The 23,071-nt window shown below is 37.8% G+C and overlaps 1 protein-coding gene across 1 annotated transcript in view; it reads right to left on the bottom strand.

Moving 5' to 3' along the window:
• UNC5C (unc-5 netrin receptor C) overlaps positions 1-23,071 on the bottom strand; it is a 341,537-nt gene that overhangs the window by 91,814 nt on the left and 226,652 nt on the right. Inside the window, exon 4 of the mRNA XM_088133037.1 lies at positions 1,179-1,282. Within this exon, the coding sequence (XP_087989163.1) occupies positions 1,179-1,282 (104 nt within the window). The remainder of the gene's footprint in view (positions 1-1,178; positions 1,283-23,071) is intronic.

Genomic DNA, 23,071 nt, shown 5'->3' with positions numbered 1-23,071 from the left:
AACCTAACTGGTGCTCCAAAGGTTATCATAGCCAATAAGAGGAAAAGCCAAAAAGTGGTTTAGGAAAAGAAAGGGGAAATATACACTATAGTGAACAAGGCAATCTCCCAGTTTGGCTGACTTTTTAAATTTGGCTTCATTTCTATTATGAATTTGGTATATCCAAACAATTTGTATCTTTCTTTGGAACTAGATTGACTGAACTTTGGAAATTATAATTATATAATATGCAATAAATATATTCACATCTTTATATGTAAATGTGCTTTTAGGGTGCTTTTTCTATACTTTGCCTTAAAGTAAATGTTTCAAAAATCATTTGGGGTAGCATGCCACCAAATAGTTCCAACCAAATGAAAGGGCTTACTGTGACTGCATTATAAAGCCTTGATTTATTCGGTGTGAAACAAGCATTATATACTTCTATCAACAAGTTGAAAAAACAGAAGCATTTAAGTCTAATTAAAAAAAAAGTCCACAAGCATTTTTAAAAGCAGGATGACCTCTAAGCTTGGAGGGTAGGCTTTTCTTAACAGATGGGCTCCCTACTCAGAACATTTATAGCTTTTTCTTTTCTCAGTAGGATCACTTCCACAAGATAGATATCAAAATACTTATTTCATGTGTTTTTAATTGCTGTTAAGTAAAGGAACATGAAAAGATGGACGATAGTTTTCCTTTGTTCCAGATCCTTATCAGACTACAGCAGGTGCATACTTATAGTGAAGCAGTCTAAATGAGTCACCATATATATAACCATAGCAGTAAAAGAAAATGCAGCATTAAAATGCTTTAATAATATATAGAAAAGCTGGTTATCTCAGTGTTAGAATATGGGCATGGCCAGGTGGGGAAGAAAGAGTTACATATATTCATAAATTCTACTCAGTGCTTGTCTTAGAAACCGACGTTTGCTGCGGTCTTGTTTCACACAGAGGAAGCATACGAGTCAAAGGAACATCCCATTGTAACTCTGCCTAGTGGGGCATTCTAATTGACTCCGAAGTCATTAATCAGTTCCCAATCAATCTATTCTACCAACAGCAGGCAGTTAGATGTCCATTACCTCCCATTTATCATGCCATCACCTAATTCACTGCACCATTAGCCACAGATTAGGTCTCAGGATAACTGTGTCAGTTCCCCACCCCCACCCCCCAAAGACTGCTGTCATTTACCTCAGCCACTGGGATTCCTTCAGGTGGGCGACACTGGAGGAGGACTTCTTGTTCCAAAGATACTTCCTTTCCTAAGGGTTCCTGTTCAAAAGTCTTCCGTAAATCTAGGGTGGATGAAAAAGACACTTCATTATAGTAGCTGTTATGGGTGCAGATAGGTAAACTATTTACTCCACATTTTGAAACCAATCTCCTGGATTAATATGTGGATTGCAGTTCTTTAAGTTTTGTGATGCTGTTCCTAAGGTTCAACATTGCATACAAAAGTAGCAGATTATCATAGAGAAGGAAGGAAGGAAGGAAGGAAGGAAGGAAGGAAGGAAGGAAGGAAGGAAGAAAGAAAGAAAGAAAGAAAGAAAGAAAGAAAGAAAGAAAGAAAGAAAGAAAGAAAGAAAGAAAGAAAGAAAGCTGTTTTTTCAGAAGTAAACGGAATGGATTGAACTGGCATAGACTGGAATATGATTGATTCAGCCATCCCTAATTATAACACCAGCAAAGCACCAGTCATTAAGGTGACATGATGGCCATGTAGAAAGAGAATGTATAAGTATCATTTTCAATGAAAGATTCCCATTATGCTCTGTTATGACCATCTTATTAATGGAGGGGTGGGGGATGTTAGACAATACGTCTACTGCTCTGCACTTAGCTCCATAGGAATGAATGCCAGTTATTATTTGTATCGGATAAAATAAGAGAGCGAAAGGGAGAGATTTAAGTAGATTGAGGATAAAACTTGCTCTTTGACTTCATCATTTTTTTAAAAAAATGGGAGGTGTTTATATCTGCTTAGCCTCAACCTGTCTTTTGTTCACTTGAGATTGTGACAAAACCATAGAGACTGGCTTTTTACTTACAGATGAACATGGAACATGTGGGGGGCTTTACCTTTGACAATCTGGTATTTTACAGCTTCCTTTTCCAACTTGTTTTGGAAACTTAATTGGAAATAATTCCTTAGCCAGTCATCTGTTGAAATGGCACGATGCCATTTTGCTTTGTGGGGATGAATCCAGAATGCACTGAATAAGGTTGATGGGTATAATTACTGTTAACAAAGAGGTGACCTAAGGCCTTCTAATAATTAGGTTACTTTTGTCAAGGAAGTTCTGTGGCAAACCATTGAAACTGTGAAGGATCTTTTAGGTTACCTATAAAACACTGTTTATAGAAACATACACTGCAAGGTAGATATCAAATTCAGATGTAACCAAGTGTTATCTAATTGTTATCATTTTATAAAGTCACTTACCCTCCTTATCCTGTTCTTTCTGTTCTCCTTAGGGATTGCCATCTGATAAAATAATGTCCTAGTGACTACTAGCAATAATGTTACCAGTTAAGATGGTTCATTTCTTTGCTTACCCCAGTTTCCTAAACTTGGTCAATAACCATTTATATAACTTGTGATAAATTAATTTGCAAGTGTGGAAGATTTGGGGTAAAATTGAAAAAGTGGAGCACTTGGGCTCTGTGATCAGTTGTCTATAGGATTCAGTGGTATGTAGATGGTATTCAAAGATAAGTACAAGGTGTCCATAGCTTAGAACTGTCCCCAACCATTACAAAGAATAAAGCAGTTGCCTCAGGTTGCAGATGACAACGTGTAGAGAGCAACACTCTCACCTTATACTCCTGAACTCTCCACTTTTAACCTTTTCCCTTTTGATCATTAGCAGCAATTTTACTTTGCCCAGATACTTTCTTCACAATGTCATTGACAGCATTACTGGGGAAAGCCTGTGTATGTGTGAGCAGAAAACAACCTTGCTCAGGACAAATGCCTCAGCAGGATACTTACATATGTCTGTTCATATGACACATATTGGTGCACTGCAGCATTTGTTGGCACCACTAGCCAGCAGTGCCAGGCAGAGAAATGAGCAGCCAGCAAGAACTTGGAGGGCAGAGAAGTTATCCTATTGCCTGCAAGTGTGTGAAGGAATGTTTGGATGAAGGCCACGCTCGGGGAAATAAGCATTCCCTTAGCCCCCAACAGGAGCGTGGGAAGTTTAAGAAGATGAGACTGGCACCACTGTAAGGAATTCATGGTGTTTTGGCTTGCTGGCTTGGGAAGTTAGATTCAGTCTGGAGAGATTTCTGTCTTGAGGTGGAAGCTAATAAATGCAACAGAACCGTATCTGCACTGTCTCATGGAGTTCCTTGGGCTGAACCTGACAAAGTGTGTAGTTGGAACTGTCCTGTATTAGCTTAATTTGCTGTCGAACTGATGTTTAGCTGCCAGTCCAATTGGGTTAAGGAGCTGGACTGGGAACACCTGAGTTTGATTCTACAGTCAACCACTGGGTGACTCGGACAGTCCCTTTCGTTACCTCAACCTATGACACAGAGTTGCTGGAGGAATAAAATAATGGGAGATAACTCCCCCTCCCCATATATTAACTTGAGTCTCAGGGGAAAAGGTAGGATATAAATACAATAAATAAAATGTCCTTTTTTTTTAGACACAAAAGATGCCAGCTAAAAGCCCTTCACTGCTTCACGCAGCCTGCATTTCCGTATATGCAAAGATTATTACAGCAAATTGCCATTTTAAACCTGGGATGACAAAGAGAAAAATACAGTAATAATTGCACTAGCATACATAGATACAGTGATAAAGAACGCCAAGACAGTAAACCAGAAACATTTATATTTACTGCAGTGAAAGGAGCAGGAGTGTACTTGGAATAGATAAAATCTAAGCTAGTTCCTGGATTTTGACTTTCTGAAGCATTAATTTAGACTCGAAATTAATGTACAAGTTTTTAATCTTCTCTGTTACTAACACACTTTGTTTATGAAAGAATCATTCTAGAAGCAGCTTCATTAACTTGTAACAGTGATAATTTGTTTTTACTGCTTCCAACAGCATAAATCCTGTTCTACATACTGAAAAAGAGGTGACACAGGCAGCCACAGATAGCATTTTTTTTTTTCCCAGCCACACTTTGGAAAAAAATTCTTTTTCTTTACTTCCATCAGAATGGTCTGATATGCTGCTACACTTGAAATAATGCCATTACTCTCCACCAGGTCAATGATCTACGAACTAAAAGTACCTCTAATATCGACTGGCATAATAAGTTGTAATGTCCTTAAAGTACCCATTGGAGATTATCAAGTGAATAATATCCTTTTTAAAGAAAGGACATAATTGTGTGTTTACAAGGCAGCAGAGCTTGTTGGTTGCTTCCGTTTGTGCCCTTAGAACTGTATTCCACTAATCCACTACACTGACAGACACTGATTAGCTGTGCAATGTGCTTATCAGTGGCAACTGCATGAGTGAGCCAATCAGCCCATATATTCTTTTTAGAAATACAAAAGAGGTAAGGAGAGTAGGTAAATCTGTTGTTGATTACAAAGTACAACGTCTGTGTGCTTCCCCATGCAGAACTCATGTTCTCCCTGTGATAAAGTCTCTTCCCTATACCATGTGCTAAAAAGGGCAAAATAAAAAATAAAACAAAACCTCTTTTTGCCTAAAAGGAAGGCAAGATTTTTCCACAGTTTGTCTAGTGAGAGAGTTGTTTACAATGCAGAAAATCAGCACTGGAAACTGATTTTATTCCCCTTTGTTGGGGGAGGAGAGGTAACTTCTTAAATTCAGATTCCACTGTTTTCCTTAAGGATACATGTGGTGTGTTATGGTTGTTGCATATCTAAAGTGGTCTTCCCCAAATTGGTATCCTCCAGTTGTGCTGGGACATAGCTGTTGGAGATGGTGACTGAGAATCCTGGGAATTTTAGTCCCCCAAACACTAAAGGTGCCCCAGGTTGTCAGTTGCTGACCTAAAGTTTAAATCATGCTCATCAAGTAATTGATACAATATTTATCACTACATGAAATTATAAGACACCTAAAAAAACCTGACTTTCTGTGATGTCCATGATCTGCTAATTGAAGAGACTGCTATCTGACAACTTTCAAGTAATACAATACAATTCTCTTTTCTCAGATCTGTGGATTATTTCACAACACTGTATTTGTTGCTTTTTCATTTGTTGTGAGCAGTTGCTATACAGATTCAAACATGTTATGTTCTAAAGCTATGTAAAGATCAATGGAAAACTTGTCTGTTTTGTCAGATATTGAGTGAAAAAAGTAAAGCCCTTTGTTATCATTGGAGATAACTTTATAGCTGCAAAAAACTGGTGGTTGAGACTCCAAAGAATTAGAAAAATAAAACTTCTAAGAATGTAGACCTGTAGTGGCAAGTTCAGAATAAGTTTCTGTAAATACCAGCTTGTGTTTGAAAGCCTCCAAACAACAGTGAGATTCTGCTCACTGTTTATGGCATAAATTAAAATCAACCCAAACTTTTTTTTAAAAAAAATAGGCAGTTCAATCACACCTTACTTATATTTACTTTTCTCAGAGAATTCATCAAGAGTTCTTCCATTAATTTTCACTGAAATAAGTTCAATTATTTAAAAATAAAAGTCAGTTCATGTACAGAAGTCTTGCTATTAAAATATTGGTCCAGAGTATCTTAATAGTTCCCTAGTTTGGTCTCCTCAAGATGTGTTGGACATATTGTCCCTTCCCAGCATGCCATTCATGACAATGGCTGAGAAGGACACATCTCTAGGGCCTCAAGTTAGCTGTCTACAGAATCTCTTGAAATAGAAGATGCAATTGTATATCTGAGTTGATCTATCCCATTTAGTAACAGAAGTCTCAACCTTTCAAAAACACAGTTTTATCTCTCAGAACTGCCAGGATCTGAGGTTTTATCAAATAAAATACTATATTAATAACAAGTAGCCTCTCCTTCTCCTTCATGGATCACTGCCTTGTCGTGGCGAAGGGGCTTGCATAACTCAGTGAAGCCATGAGCTATACCGTGTAGGGCCACCCAAGACAGACAGGTCATGACAGAGAGTTCTGACAAAATGTGGTCCACTGGAGAAGGAAATGGCAACCCACTCCAGTATCCTTGCCAAGAAAACCCCATGGACAATGTTAGAAGGCTAAAAGATATGACACCAGAAGATGAGCCCCTCAGGTCGGAAGGTGTCCAATATGCTACTGGGGAAGAGCGGAGGGCATTTCCAAGTAGCTCCAGAAAGAGTGAAGCGGCTGGGCCAAAGCCAAAAGGACGTTCAGCTGTGGATGTATCTGGAAGCGAAAAGAAGGTCCGATGCTGTAAAGAACAATATTGTATAGGTACCTGGAATGTAAGATCTATGAACCAAGGCAAGCTGGATGTGGTCAAACATGAGATGACAAGATTGAACGTCGACATCTTGGGAATCAGCGAATTGAAATGGACAGGAATGGGTGAATTTAATTCAGGTAACCATTATATCTACTACTGTGGCCAAGAAACCCTTAGAAGAAATGGAGTTGCACTCATAGTGAATAAGAGAGTGGGAAAGGCAGTAATGGGGTACAACCTCAAAAACGACAGAATGATCTCAGTGCGTATCCAAGGCAAACCATTCAACATCACAGTAATCCAAGTCTATGCCCCAACCACTGATGCCGAAGAAGCTGAAGTTGACCGCTTCTATGAAGACCTACAACACCTTCTAGAACTAGCACCAAAAAAGATGTCCTTTTCATCATAGGGGATTGGAATGCTAAAGTAGGAAGTCAAGGAGTAATCGGAATAACAGGCAAGTTTGGCCTTGGAGCACAAAATGAAGCAGGGCAAAGGCTAATAGAATTCTGTCAAGAGAACAAGCTAGTCATAGCAAACTGTCTTTTCCAACAACACAAGAGACGACTCTACACATGGACATCACCAGATGGTCAATACCGAAACCAGATTGATTACATACTTTGCAGCCAAAGATGGAGAAGCTCTATACAGACAGCAAAAACAAGACCAGGAACTGACTGTGGCTCAGATCATGAGCTTCTTACTGCAAAATTTAGGCTTAAATTGAAGAATGTAGGGAAAACCACTAGACCACTCAGATATGACTTAGATCATATTCCTTGTGAATACACAGTGAAGGTGATGAATAGATTTAGAGGGTTAGATTTGGTAGACAGAGTGCCTGAAGAACTATGGATGGAGGTCTGTAACATTGTACAGGAGGCAGCAACTAAAACCATCCCAAGGAAAAAGAAATGCAAGAAAGCAAAATGGCTGTCTGATGAGGCATTACAAATAGCTGTGGAAAGAAGGAATGTGAAAAGCAAGGGTGAAAGGGAAAGATATAAGCAACTGAATGCAGATTTCCAGAGAATAGCAAGGAGAGATAAGAAGGCCTTCTTAAATGAACAGTGCAAAGAAATTGAGGAAAACAATAGAATGAGGAAGACTAGAGATCTCTTCAAGAAAATTGGAGATATGAAAGGAACATTTAGTGCAAAGATGGGCATGATAAAGGACAAAAAAGGCAGGGACCTAACAGAAGCAGAAGAGATTAAGAAGAGGTGGCAAGAATACACAGAAGAACTATACAAGAAAGATCTTAATGTCCCTGATGTCCATGCTGGTGTGGTCACTGACCTTGAGCCAGACATCTTAGAGAGTGAAGTCAAGTGGGCCTTAGATAGCATTGCTAACAACAAAGCTAGTGGAGATGACAGTATTCCAGCTGAGTTATTTAAAATACTAAAAGATGATGCTGTTAAAGTGCTGCACTCAATATGCCAGCAAGTTTGGAAAACGCAACAGTGGCCACGGGATTGGAAAAGGTCAGTTTACGTTCCAATTCCAAAGAAGGGCAATGCCAAAGAATGCTCAAACTATCGCACAATTGCACTCATTTCACATGCTAGCAAGGTTATGCTCAAAATCCTACAAGCTAGGCTTCAGCAGTACGTGAACCGAGAACTACCAGATGTACAAGCTGGGTTTCGAAGAGGCAGAGGAACTAGAGATCAAATCGCCAACATTCACTGGATCATGGAGAAAGCACGAGAGTTCCAGAAAAATATCTACTTCTGCTTCATTGACTATGCAAAAGCCTTCGATTGTGTGGATCACAACAAACTCTGGCAAATTCTTAAAGAGATGGGGGTACCAGACCATCTTACCTGTCTCCTGAGAAATCTGTATGCGGGCCAAGAAGCAACAGTTAGAACCAGTCACGGAACAACCGATTGGTTCAAAATAGGGAAAGGAGTACGACAAGGCTGTATACTGTCACCCTGCTTATTTAACCTATATGCAGAGTACATCATGAGAAATGCCAGGTTGGAAGAATCACAAGCCGGAATTAAGATTGCAGGGAGAATCATCAATAACCTCAGATATGCAGACGATACCACCCTAATGGCAGAAAGTGAAGAAGAACTAAAGGGCCTCTTGATGAGGGTGAAGGAGGAGAGTGCGAAAGCTGGCTTGAAACTCAACATTAAAAAAACTAAGATCATGGCATCTGGACCCATCAATTCCTGGCAAATAGAAGGGGTAGAAATGGAAGCAGTAACAGACTTCATTTATCTGGGCTCCAAGATCACCGCAGACGGAGACTGCAGCCATGAAATTAAAAGACGCTTGCTCCTTGGGAGGAAAGCTATGGCAAGCCTAGATAGCATATTAAAAAGCAGAGATGTCACCTTGCCGACAAAGATCCGCATAGTCAAAGCTATGGTTTTTCCAGTAGTAATGTATGGCTGTGAGAGCTGGACCATAAAGAAGGCTGAGCGCCGAAGAATTGATGCCTTTGAACTGTGGTGCTGGAGAAGACTCTTAAGAGTCCCCTGGACTGCTAGGAGGTCAAACCAGTCAATCTTAAAGGAAATCAACCCTGGTTGCTCATTGGAAGGACTGATAATGAAGCTCAAGCTCAGATACTTTGGTCACCTAATGTGAAGAGAGGACTCTTTGGAAAAGACCCTGATGCTGGGAAAGATTGAAGGCAAAAGGAGAAGAGGACGGCAGAGGATGAGATGGTTAGATAGCATCACTGGAGCAATGAGCATGAAACTGAGCAAACTCAGGGAGGCAGTGAAGGACAGGAAGGCCTGGCGCAATATGGTTCATGGGGTCATGAAGAGTCGGACACGACTTAATGACTGAACAACAACAACAACAAAAAGCCTCTCCTTTTCCTTCAGGTTATCTATTTTCTTATATTTGTTTTACATTTGAAACACTATGTCTTTCTAATAGGTACTGCATTTTTTTGCCATTTAAATTCAGATTTTATTTTGCCTTACCACTTCCTCTTTAAATTCATAATCCATAGGGAATTTTTTCCTTGAAAAAATGGTTGCTTAATCTCCTTCTGGTACTTTTGCTTGACTTACTATGATGGAAGTTGTTTGTGGTAAAGCTAAAAGATATCTTTTATCATGTTCTGCAAAATGTGATAAGAGGCAGGTGAGGTGCCTTCAAGGCAGTGGTAATACAAGGGTGACTAATGAATAGGCATGAAAAACAGACACTTGTCGGCCAGGAATTAAATGTAAACTAGGAACATACTGCGCAATGCTGCATTACTGTCAGAAAAAGACAGATGGATTTCTACTCTTGGTAGACCTTAAGGACTTATGCCTTTCACATGTTCTTTTCAGCGATCCTAGCTAGGACTTTTCTAAAACAAATACAGCAGAATTCTATGATAAACCAGCACAGCTTGTATTTACATGTTTATGTAACAGAAACCTTGATTTAGAGGAAAATTGTTCATGCTTAAGCACCATTTTCAGCACATAATTTCAAATTATTCAATTTTAAAGATCCTGGGAATCCTTTACTCAGAGTTTACAAATTCAGATGTTGACACCTATATAATGGCAGTTCCAAAATAGTGTAAAAAAAACAGGAATCTGGTAGCATTTTTTCTGACCAACAAATTTTATTAAAAGACATAAGTTAGTTGGAAAAGCTGCTACCAGATTCCTGATTTTATGGTTAGCCCCCATAGACTAACATGGCTCTCTTCCTACAAGGCAGTAAGGTGATATTTAAAATCTATATTTATGGAGATATGTATAGCCCAATATTTAGGCAAAGCTTTATCCTGAAACACAGATAGATACATCTGTGGTAGAAGGGTATCACTGGATTTACATAAACAATGGAAACACATATCACATCTTATTCCAGTTTTCATTGAACACCTTTTTTTATGCCTCCCATCATTGAAGCATATCATAGTTTATCAAACTGATAGAAGCATTTAGACGGAAAATCTATTCACTAGTAATAACTTACAGAAACCAATAGGGTTATTTCTGAAAAGATGTCTATAGGATATATGGATCCAATATATGTTGAAAAAAACACACAAGGAAGTAGACGAAAAGGAGGAGGAAGAATATGGTATACCAAAAGTCAGGTCTCATAGACCAATCACAATCAAATTATCATCATCATCATCATCATCATCATCATCATCGAAAATGATGCTATACTTCGGAATCTTCAAAGGTTATGCATCAAACAAGTAAGGAAGCTTTTAGAAGAAAATGGCAATCAATTTGAACATTTAATGTAATTTGTATAATAAATGTCTATGGGCCCTGACTTTGTCTATGGGGACTCACTTTTGGTACACCCTGTATATGAAGTTCACTAAAAGTAAGAATTACTTTTAAAAAGTATCCAAAGAGTTGTGCACGTTGTTATAGGCAAAGATTGGCAGATTTGCTGTAATTCATACAGTGCAAGAAATTGTTCTCAGATGATGAACTTTTTCACAGGGCTCCTACAGAATCATTTTCAGCAGAAAGGAATTTCAGTGGTTCTGTTTCAGCCATCTGATTCATTGCTGGTTTTGACAAGTTGAAGATAACTGAATGAGCGTTAAATTTCAAGCTGTGACACCAATAATTTATGTATTACTTTCCATATTATTCATGGCATCTCAGAGATTTATAGCAAAAAAACTACAGAGGTGTTAACCTTTAAAAAGTTTTACAAAACAAGCAAGGGGAAAACAGGGAATGGGGTGAAAAAAAGTTTGTAATAGTATGAGATTTGATTTGCATCTTACCTATCTTCCAAAAGGTTAAGATGACTTATATTGGGAACCCGCTCCCCTTATTTTATTCTCACAACAACAGTCCATGTGAGATAGGCAGGGCTGAGAAATAATGATAACCCCAAAGTCCACCTAGTCATCTTTTGTGTCTAAACTTGGGTTCCTCAGTCCTACTTAACATCCACAATTCATATTTTCACAGATATACTGAAGAAAAGCATGCACCTTCAACACATAATGATGAATCAAGTCACATTAACAATGTTCTTGTTTTCAGTCTAAAAATGTGACAATAGGATAAAACCAATGATAAGATTCAACATTCCAATTCCTGAGTTGTATCTCCAATAGAAAACAATTGCAACTACTAAACATTTTCTAAAAGATCCTGTATATATGTGGCTTTTTTGGTATTAACCTTATTTTAATATCAGAAGAAATGTTCATGTTATTTAAGGCAACTTTTTACTAATTTATTAGACAACATTCAAGTTCATTTTTTAGCTGTCACATAATAAAATAATTTAAATTTCATCAACCTTCTGTACGAAAAGGACTTAGAAGACTATTAGCAGATTATTTCTCCATAGCTTCCGACCATTTTGAAACTTCAGAAGCAGAAATAGCATCTGGACCACATAGCGTGAATAATGAATGCTTGAACTGAATAAACTGTCAAGAAGCACTTTAAGGTAATGCCACAAAAGTTTTAAAGACATCTTCTTCAGAACTGAGATGCCCAGCTTACCTCAGAATTGATTTATTAGCTATTTTATATATAATGTAAAAGTTTGATGGGTAAAGGGATGAAAATTATATCTAGAACTAATATGCACCTTTAAATTCAGGTGTTGAATCTGATCTTCATAGAAAAAGGAATGGGAATATATGCCGGGACTTCAGTGGAGTCAAACAATATTTCTCATGCTGAGCCTGCAGAAGAGCTGAATTTTGAAGTTCCAGCCAGTGAACTAAGCTAGGATGGATACCTAAAGAACATATGAAAAGCTAACTCCACCTTTCCCTGATGAATAGTTGCTTAATTGATTTCAGTCTGAATCCTGAGTATTATGTTTAATTTGTTTGAAGTCATAATCCTGGGAAAGGAGGAGGGAAAGAGAAGAAGAGGATGTCCAGCAGCAAGGTTTCCACCTGAAAACCAGTACGTTACTAGTAAATTACCTCTCTTTTTCTATATAATTGCAATGTAACAAATATGCTGTTTTGCACAAATTTTAGTTCTTTTTGTTCATATTTAGCAGATATTATATCATCATATCATTAGGAAGGTGGGTGTGATGCATAAAAAGGTAACAATTCTTCAACTTTCTCTGTTAAGAATTTAACTTCAACTGCTTGTTACTTCTTTTTAATAAGAAACATATATGCAAGAATTTGACCTTGAATAAATACAGTGGCAGTTCCATTCCAAATGCAATGATGTAACAGAATCCCTGCTAATACAAAAAACCTCTGTCATTGTATCTTTCATGCACTTAAAATTTTTATATATATTTCAGCAAACATGCATTCAAGGGCTACTTTAAAAATGTATTTAATTTTTTTATCAAATAAACAGACACTGACATTGTAATTGCAATTGTAATTACCTTATCACATTCTTTAACTTTAGAGACTAGAGAATAAGGTACTATTAAATAATCAAACTAAAAACAATTTCCATACAGGGAAAAAAGGAAATTATATTCCCTTTGGCGAGCATTAGTCAAATGCAAACATTCACTGCATTAAATTCTTATAAAAAATTCTGACTCTGATAATATACCTGGTGGGCTATTAGAATCTAAAAAGGGATATAAACTTTGATTCAAGTCATCTCCAATTATTATTTAATCTGATAATTTAGTATACAGATGTTGAAAATAAATATGTATTTGTTCTGCAGAATCTGTGGTTGAACTGAATAAATTATGGAATAACAGATATCTGACAATATACATTAAAAAATTACCTTCAGACGGGGCGGAGCTGGCGTCGCGGCGATACGGCGGGCGATCCTGGGCTCCCAGGATGGCAGCCGATATCTCCTCTCCCGGACGGTCCCAATGGACCTAAGCCGTCCCGTAGAGATGGCGAACGCAAAGGGCGCGTCCCGCGGATCTCAGGGACGCCGCAAGTCCCAGATCGATCCGGGGAGAAGCTCTTGAAGCCGGCGGAGGAGAGGCAGCCAAAAATGGCTGCGAAAGCCGGGACAGCTCCAAAGGAAGATGGAAGAGAAGGGTGTCAACTGGGTGAGATGGACTTTTACTATTCAACTATTCTTAGAGAACACCTTAAGTAACTTAAAGAGATTTTTAAAAGTGAAGAAAAGTGGATTAAGCGGCGAGATTGAACCCTATTAAAAAAAAGAAGGGGGAGAAAATTTTTCTTTTCAACTTTCCCTTTTTAGTGGAATTGACAAGATGTTTTTCTTTTAAAAAAAATATATTTTTAACTGGATTGGCTTTCTCTTTTTAATACTCAATAACTCTTTATTTTAAGCCTTTTTTTTTTTACTAAGATTTCTTTATTGTTATAAGAAATTTATATCTTTTTGACTTTGAAATGGGGAAAGTGGAGTTAAGAGAAAGTAAATGAAAGAAAGTTGCACTGCCATTTAGAGGCGCGACTTAGTGCTTTTTTTTTTTTCATTGTGACGCACGCTCAAAGACCCTGTGCTTTCTAAAAAGATAGTGGGATGTGCATGTTTATACAGGTGCCATCCGTAACTATAAACAAGAAAGTGGAGTTGAAAGCGACTTTGAAAACATTAAGATGGAAAGTTTGAGCCAGTCACAAGAGCCTTGATTAGTGGCAGTAGCTCTTTTTTCTGCTAGAAGCTCTGCTTTGCTCTCTATTCCCCCCCCAGATGGATTTTTTTTTTTAAAGAGGCTTAGCCTTTTCCTTCTTTTCCTTTTCTTTTTATTTTTCCTTCTTTTTTTTTTCTCTCCTTTTGCTTCTTTTTTTCTCTTATTTTTGGCAAGAACAAAGATAAAGGATCCTTTGACTCAATGAAGGTTTATCAAGATAATAGACTATACGAGAAACACAATGCAGAAAAAGATCTTTAAACTATTGAGGATGACTATAAAAAATTGGAAGAAGAGCTGCAGAAATTCTTAAAAAAAAAAAAAAGAAAAAGAAAAAGAAAAAAGATATTAAAGCTAAAATGGACTTAATTAAACATAAAACGGGATCATTGGAAAAGGAAGAAATAGTACAAGAAATCAGAAACATTAAACGGAATTATTGTGAGGCCTATAAACTGAGAATTAAAAGGGTTAATCAACTGATAAATGAAGAGAGACAGATTTGTTCTTGGCACTGAGGGTGAGAAAAAGATTATACAAGATTATAATGGAAAATCGTACTAAGAGAATGTACAAAAAGAAGAAGTAAAACAATATTGAAAGAAACTATTGCAGATGTTTAAAGAGAAAATCAGGGGAATACAACAATGATGGAACTGACAGAAGCTTCCAAAAGCAGAATGTTCAAAAGGACACTTATTATTGCTTTCTCTTATCCAATAATATAGAAAAAAGGAATGAACAGCCAGATATTTTGGGATATTGAATGAAAAGGGTGAACTCAAAATTATGCAAGCGCTGGAATAAAGTATAAATCTGAGATATATAGCTAAAAATTGTATAACATGTAGTGAAATCTGGTTAGAACTGTAACTTGGTTAGAATTGTAATTGATACTGTAACTGATATTGGTTAGAATTGTAACTCTTAAGAATTGGAAAAATTAAAAAGTACTTATGCAGGAGGAAGTTATTCAAAATTATGGAATGTGCAGAGATGAGTTAAATTGAGATTTGAAATTAGAGTAAGAAGATAAGCAATTTTATATGATACGGGATTTGTTTTTATTAATGATTAGATGAGAAAATATAGTAATGTAATAGATTAGGAAATTTTATAATAGAAATTTGATATTAATTATTATATATATACACATAAAATAGATAGATGGAGATGTATTACTAATCCTATTGAAAGTTAAAATTTTTTGTAATATATGATTTTATAGATTAGCTATGAATGATTAATAATTGTTAATTGATAAGTATACAAGTATATTTTTGAATAGATGATATGAGAATTTAAGATTATGAAAGGGGCACCAACGAGTTTAACTGGTTGACACACGGTATAAAATGGAAGATGCTTTTTTATGCCTTTTTATGTTTTTGTTTGTTCATGTTTGTTTTGTGTTTGTTGTAAAAATAAAAAAAACATTATAAAAAAAAAAAATTACCTTCACCATCTGATACTTCTTCAATCATCATCTTAGAAAACATACTAACTGAATTGCAATACTGTCTGAACATTGTGAATTACAAATTATAAAATTTCCCCCCAGCCATGTTTTTGTAAAAGGTGTTTATTTTTAAGGAAAAGATAATTATCCTACCAAAAAGCATTTTCAGTTTCCATCTTTTAAAATTTAACTAAAACTTTTGTATGCTTGAATGGAGACTCCAACCATAAAACAGTTCACATTACAAAGGAAACTGACATTAGAATTTGTTTTTTAAAAAAGTGAACTTTTTTTTAAAAAAGACAAATAAGCTCTATATAGCCATGCTACATCTGTATTGTATCAATATCCCAAGTCCCCAAAACCTGAGAAAAATAAAATGATTAAAATATACAAATATGCAATTAAAATCTATAAACATCAATTAGTGGTAGTCAGACATCGTGGAAAACTTTTATTTTACCTCCTACATAAATTAATAAGTGAGTCAGATGATTGTTATTATTAATATTACATGATCCAGTGGGAAGAGAAAAAGGCTTAACTGATTAACCTACTAAAATTATTAATCTAAAACGAACACAGATTTAGAACAAGGAAGAAAAAGAGGAAAAATTAGGATAAGAGCAGAAAGGGGGACTGACAGAGAGGATAGGAAGACAGAGCACAGATGCAGCAGAAATTTCAAATTGTAATATTTTGTAAGCGATGGCACAGAGATACAATAAGCAAATGTGTAATTAAAAGTCAGTGGTAAAGAAATTTAGCAGTCTGTATGCAAAAAGCATAGCAGGAAAACACGAAGAATAAAAACTTTAATCTTCCTCCTTCAACAAGAATTTAAAGAAGTTGTATTCTCTTCTATAAAAAGATATATTTCATTCTCTACATGATTAGGGAAAGATTTCTACCTGCCGTACAACTACAAAGCAAAAGCATCTGGAAATATGATGATTTATCAAAGATTCTTCTCTTGAATAATATTTCTAGCTCTGTTGACTTATTAAGTTCCTTCTTATAATCTGGGAAAAATATTTTATGAGACATTTAATGTCCCTCTCAACCTTGTAAGGAAGGCCAGTTAAAAAACAGATTCCACAAGGATTACAGGAACTCTATTGTAGGATATAACAGAATCTCGAAAGCCTGAGAGAGATTCCCTCTCCCCACTCTTATACCAAAGAGAATCAAGGCAGGGCAATCTTGAGTTTCTTTCTCACTCCATCCTTCCTTCCTGGGTAAGGTGGTGTTTATGCAACAGCTGTTGAATACCTTCTTCAAGGCCATCTCTGTACTTTACAGTCCCCATTCATTTGCTCAGTCCCCTAAGTGACTCAGGCATTTGTGAAATTTCATTCTGCATAGCAGATCTAAGGAACTTCCCTTTTAATGGCTAAGATTTATTAGCTGAACAAAAAGGAGAAGCTAGAAAGCAGTGAACTATCTCAATATTTAGTTGAAAGTCTTCAGGCAAAGGCAGTATTTCTTGAATTAGAACTTCCATAAAATGAACTGGCTGGCTTTTTTTCCTGGAATTTCATTTTTTTTCCTTCTAGAGTTCCAATCACATATAAATTGGCCAGGGAAGAGTGAGATTCTAGGGAAATTATTTTAACAATCTTAAACAGGTAAGTCAATTATAGGTATATTCACTGGTTTTCCCCAATCTTCCAGCTTGGTTGTTCTGATCTTGTTCTCATACAGTCTGGTACTTTCAGTGTCAACTTTTAACACTGACCGTAATAGCTTTTATATCTCCCTTCATATTGAGGATAGCTATCACAGCCTTCCCAGGAGCTGCTAAAACTTTTGCCTTAGTGAAAGAGGTAGATGGCAGAACTTTCTTGATGGCCATCCATTCAAATAATAAACATGTCTCCTCCAATAATCAACATAGATTATTTTGTAATAAAAATTCAGGTACCAATTATTATTGGGATGAAAATTTTGTAGGGGTGCTTGACAATGCTGATACCACCTTTACTTTAGCCAAACTGACTAAAGTCCAATCTTTTAAAATATCTGATTCAAGCAATAAAACCATAATATATTGGAATATATATTGTCTATTATACACTTTCAGGATGATGGATAAGAAATCAGAAAATATTTGGAGGAAGGACTTAGAATCATGTGAAAATATTCTTACTTTCAGACAAATAATTATGTTTTCTTTTTCCAAGTATTAATCAGCATTGTTGCAGTTTCTGTTTTGTTCAATTTGTTTTTCTTGTGGCTTTTTGTATTTGTGCCAAACTTTGGAGTTTCTCCAGGTACGCTGATTATATTATCTAGTTTCTACTGGCCTCATTTTTACTGCAATCCTTGCTATTCAAAGGAATTGTACCCATGAAATAAATCCAAACAAGGTCACAAGAAATTCGCAATTAATTCTCTTCTTCTAGAACTTCTATTTTTGTTCTTGGGAGAAAAATGGAATAAAGAAAAAAAGCAATGCATCTTTCAAAAAGAAAAATTCACAGGAATGCTTGGGGTTCATTTTGTTCTCAATTTTTCTGATTGGAAGCTCCATATGAACTATATGAGCCATGCTATGGCCATCTTTAATTTCACTAGACTGATCAATGTGTGATTAACAGTCAACTGAAATTCTCTTGAAAAAGGCCATCTAATTCAAACATTCACTCATATATACAGTATATATTCATACACTCACAGAAACACACAGAAACAATTTGTAAGAGAAAGGCTATACTCAGAAAGCAAAGCAGAGTTTGTCTAATACTTCTTCAATTTAGGGTTAGATCTCACTTACTTACTTACTTATTTAGCAAATTTATATAGCTGTCCATCTCACCAAAAGTGACTCTGGGCAGCATACAACAAAGATAAAAACAAATATAAAAGCACAATAAAAATATAAAAACCACATTAATAAATACCATAAAAACCAAGATACAAACTATGTGGGCAGGAGAATAAAAATGGCCCCCTCAGCAATGGAGCTATCTAAGCAGATCTCTGGTTACCTGGGTGGTCCATGCCTGATCACATAACCAGGTCTTGAGGGCCTTATGAACTAGCAAAAGGGATGGCACTAATCTAATCTCAGGAGGAAGGATATTCCATAAGGTGGGCACCACAGCAGATAAAGCATGTCTCCTGGGACCACCAATTGCAGGTCCCTGGCTGACTACCTGCAACATGCCTTCTCTGCGAGATCTGATGGGGCAGGCTGATATAATCAGGGAGAGGCAGTCCCTCAGATAGCCTGGTGCCATGTCATGAAGGGTTTTAAAGGTTAAAACCAAACATCTTGAATTGGTCCTAGAAGCAAGCTGACAGCCAATGCAGCTCACAGAGCAGAGGTGTAACATGCTGTGTTCTTGAAGCACACATAACTGCCCACACCACTGCATTCTGTACCAGCTGAAGCTTCTGGATACTCTTCAAGGGCAGCCCCATGTAAAGTGCAGTAGTCCAATGTGGAGGTGACTAGGGCATGAGTGATTGTAAGCAGGGCCTGCCAATCCAGGAACAGCTGCAGCTGGCAAGATGAAGCTGTGCAAAGGCCCTCCTAGACACTCCTGCCACCTACTCATCGAGCAGGAGTCATGAGTCTAGGAGGACTCCCAGATTGCATACTGGGTTTCTCTGGGGTAGTGCAACCCCATCCAGACCAAAGATGGCATATTCCTGGAACCAGCGGGCCCCCAAAACCACAGCCACTCAGTCTTGCCGTCTGAGTTCAGCTGAAGTCTGTTGCTTCCCATCAAGACCATATAGTGCCCTAAACAAGCCTTTCTATATTAGAACATGAAACCAGCCTTCCTGACCTTTGCCCTAAATTCTTATCTGTATTGTATTTTCTTTTTTGTCTTGATGTGAAACTGTTATTATTTTATTGTGATGCATTGCATTTATGCAACAACCCAGGGCTCAAGCACAGGTGGATATGGCTGATGCATCATATATTGCAAGTTTCTAAGCTCACACGAAGATAATAATTTAAATACCTTGTCCAAGTTACTTTCTGAAGTCACCTTTCATCAGGCTTTCGTATTTAAACATTTTAACCACTGGATCATGCTAATTGATTATTTACACATACTTGATTTTCTAGGATGCACTCTTAATTGAATGTGAACAGAACTGTAGTGAAATCATGGAACTCTGGACAAAATGGAGATAGACTGTGGGCGTGCTTGTCTTTCTGCATAGAATGCCCACTGCAGCTGCAATGTCTGGTCTAGTGGTGGTGGCTAGATACAACAATTTTCCTATGGCACTTCTATATTCATTGTTCTCTGGTAGGAGATCGCTGGGTTCTTGTTGCTTGTGGAAAGCCATCTCCATCGGTGTAGGCGCAGGAGTGGCATTTTGCAATCCTAAACTTTCCAACAGTTCTAGAATCTTTTGGTTCTGACTTAGAAGAAAGCTCCCATCTTCTTCTCTCTCGATCTGTATTCCTAAGTAGTAGCTGGCATTGCCCAGATGCTTCACTTCTACTTCTCTATTTAGTTGAGAAACAATATCATTAAAGTCCCTCTTGTTATTGTGGCAAATCATTAAATCATCCACATAACAAAGTATATACACATCCCTCCCATTTCTGTGTCTTATGTATAGGCAGGAATCAGCTTTTCCTTGAACGAAACCCTGGTCAAGAAGTATTTGGTTTAACTTCTTGTTCCACGCTCTGGCTGCCTGCTTCAGGCCATATATCCCCTTCTGAAGCTTGCAAACGAGATGCTTGGTATTGGGATTAGTGAAGCCTGGAGGCTGTGTCATGTAAAGTTCTATCTCCCCATGTAAAAATGCAGTTTTAACATCTAAGTGTTTGATGTCCATGTTCCTGAATGCTGCTAGACTTAGAAGCATTCTAATTGTGGTGTGTTTCACAACAGGAGCAAAACATTCATCATAGTCCTGTCCATATTTCTGTGAGTAGCCTTTTGCTACCAATCTGGCCTTGTACCTTTGTACTTCTCCATTCTCGTCTTGTTTTGTCTTGAACAGCCACTTACAACCTATGGCCTTCTTGCCTTTTGGTAGTTTAGTTAAAGTCCATGTTTTGTTTTTGTACAGAGCATCTAGCTCCTCCTGTGGTGCCCTTTTCCACTCACTTGCCTCATCTGCTGGCATTTGCAGCACCTCATTCCATGATGTGGGTTCGCTTGGTAACAATGACCTTGTGAGGTAGGTAAGTCTGTCAGCTGGGACTCCTTTGTTGGGTCGTGATGAGCATCTCAGAGCAGGTTCAGGAGTGACGATTGGTGGTTCACCCTCTTCTGCATCCTCGGCCTCATCATCTGTCTCTGGTGGAGTCTCTTCCTGGACTTCCATCTCCCTCTGGGTTGATGTGGTTGTGTCTTCTGGTGTCAGGCTGAACATCTCAGGCTGGTAACTGCTGCTGCTGGTTTCTCCACAGTTATTATCCACCTGAGTGCAGCAGCCTCTCTCCCTCTCATCAAAGTATACACTCTGCATACACTTACTCTTCCCGTCTTTGGGTTCAGGATTCTATATCCCTTGCTTCCTGGAGCGTAGCCAATCATGCCCCTTCTTCAGCTCTAAGGTCTAGTTTGGATCTCCTTTCTTTTGGTACATGGGCATTGGCCTTAGATCCAAACACTCTTAAATATTTGACACTTGGTTTTCACCCATGCCAAAGCTCAAAAGGCTACCTTATTGGCTATGGCTGGCAATCTATTTTGCAAGTATGTAGCTCTGGTAACAGCATCTGCCCAGTATTTGTCAGGTAGATCTGCCTCTAACAGCATAGACCTTACCATGTCCATCAATGATCTGTTCTTTCGTTCTGTGACTCCATTACTCTCTGGCGTGTAAGGAGTGGTTAATCTGTGCTCTATGCCTAGTTGTGTTAGGTATGTCTGCATGGTGTTAGAAATGAACTCACCACCTCTGTCACTTTGAAGGGCTTGAGGGGTCTGGTTGAATTTATTCCTCACCATAGCAACGTACTGTATGTCTTCAGCATATCCCCAGTTTGGAACTTTTCCTTCATCAGGTAGGTTACACAATGCCTGGAAAAATCATCTATAAAACATATTATGTATTTGTTTCCACCTGCTGATATTTGAAGAGATCCATATAAATCAGCGTGGATAAGTTCAAGTGGTTTAGTTGCATGCCTTCCCCTTTATTTGGGTATGGCAGGCCTCGTTGCCTTTCCTCTGATGCACACTACACACTTTGACTGGTATTTTGTGATGGAATGGAATTATGAAGGCCAGGCTCAGGGAGATAAACATTTTCTTAGCTCGCCGGAGAAGCGTGGGAGATACAAGAGGATGAGACTGGCACCTCCCTGAGGAATTCACAATGTTGTGGCTGGCTGACTTGGGAGATGGGGTTTCAGTCTGGGAAGATTCTTGCTAGAGGTTGTAGCTGATAAACATAGCTGAACTGAATTTGCATTGTCTCTTGGAGTTCCTTGGGCTAGGCCTGATGTCAATCCCCAAGGAACTCCAAGAGACAATGCAAATTCAGTTTAGCTATTTCTGTCAGGTAACCCATGTCTTTTGTTGACTTTTTATGGAAATACAAATAATTTTTCTGTCTCACTTCACTTCTAATTGCTCCAAACAATTGAGACAAATTCATCCCTTGTAAATTCTGCGCTGGTACGAAAGGGTAATATTTGTCAGGTAATGAGCTTAATAGAAAAGCCATTTTTAGTCTTTCATTCATGAGATTTTGAATTGTGCTCAGCCTTTCAAAGATAGACTGTACTCTCAATAAATGCTCATTAATATCCTCATCTTTTAAAAAACTAGATGCAATCAATTCCCTCAGTAACGAAATAATCTTCTTATCATCATTTTCTAAATATAATGTCCTCAGGTTCTCAATCATTTCTTTGGCAGTGGGAAGATCTTTTATTTCTGCCAGTCTGTGATCAGGTAGTGAACTAGAAATTAAAATCACGGCCCCTTTGTTCTTCTGTTCCCATAATCTCTTGGCTTCCTCAGAATCCCCTGGTTGTACTTGAGGGGAACCTAAACAATCTAGGCTGTCCCGAAAGTCCAATCGTAGCCTTAGTCTGTATAGCCAAGCTGAAAAATTATCTTCATTCAACTTTGGGATAGGGGGAAGCCCCTCCTCCCTCTCCACTGTTAAAAGGAGAGAAAAAGAGAAAAATCCGAACTGAGCCTTTTTTTTTTTTTTAAATGTGCAAGCAGTTTCTTGGCTGTAAGACCAAAGAAACCTCCTGGGCTGATATGCTGGGCCCGTAACCCTATGTTGGGGTTATGAAATGTTAGTACAAAAACCAAGAGGAGGAGAGAGGATTCATTCTCCTCAGGAGAGCCATGAGGAGAAGAGAAGGAAAATGAGGGAAACAGGAAAAAAGGCAGGCTCCAAGCCCCTCCCACACAAAGCAGCAAAGCTAGGCCTCCCTTTGTGCCACCCGTCCCACACAAAGCAGTGAAGCCACCCCTCCCTTTGTGCTCGTGTGAGACAGGCTTGGTTGAAACCCCATATTTTCCAACACAGAGAAGGTGTTGTTTACCCACTATCACGGAGAGCCAGACTTTTGCTTCTTTTCTTCTCCATCCAAAGCATGCTTAGAAAGAGTAATCTATATTTATAAGTAATCCATCCTTGTTGTAATTTAAGTTTTCTGAATGATCTGTGGTGACCATTCTGCATATTTCACTAACATTAAGTTTTCATCACTAAGCCTACCACTGCTACTGTTTCATTTCAGGCCAAGGGTTTGATCATTTAACAGTAATTATTCT

Source organism: Python bivittatus, unplaced genomic scaffold, assembly GCF_059951505.1.
Source record: "Python bivittatus isolate LINGU-HERP-01145 unplaced genomic scaffold, Pbiv_v1 ctg000070_np1212, whole genome shotgun sequence".
Classification (NCBI taxonomy): Eukaryota; Metazoa; Chordata; class Lepidosauria; order Squamata; family Pythonidae; genus Python; species Python bivittatus.
Note: the sequence above shows the minus strand (reverse complement) of the source record. Positions and strands in the feature narration are given on the sequence as shown.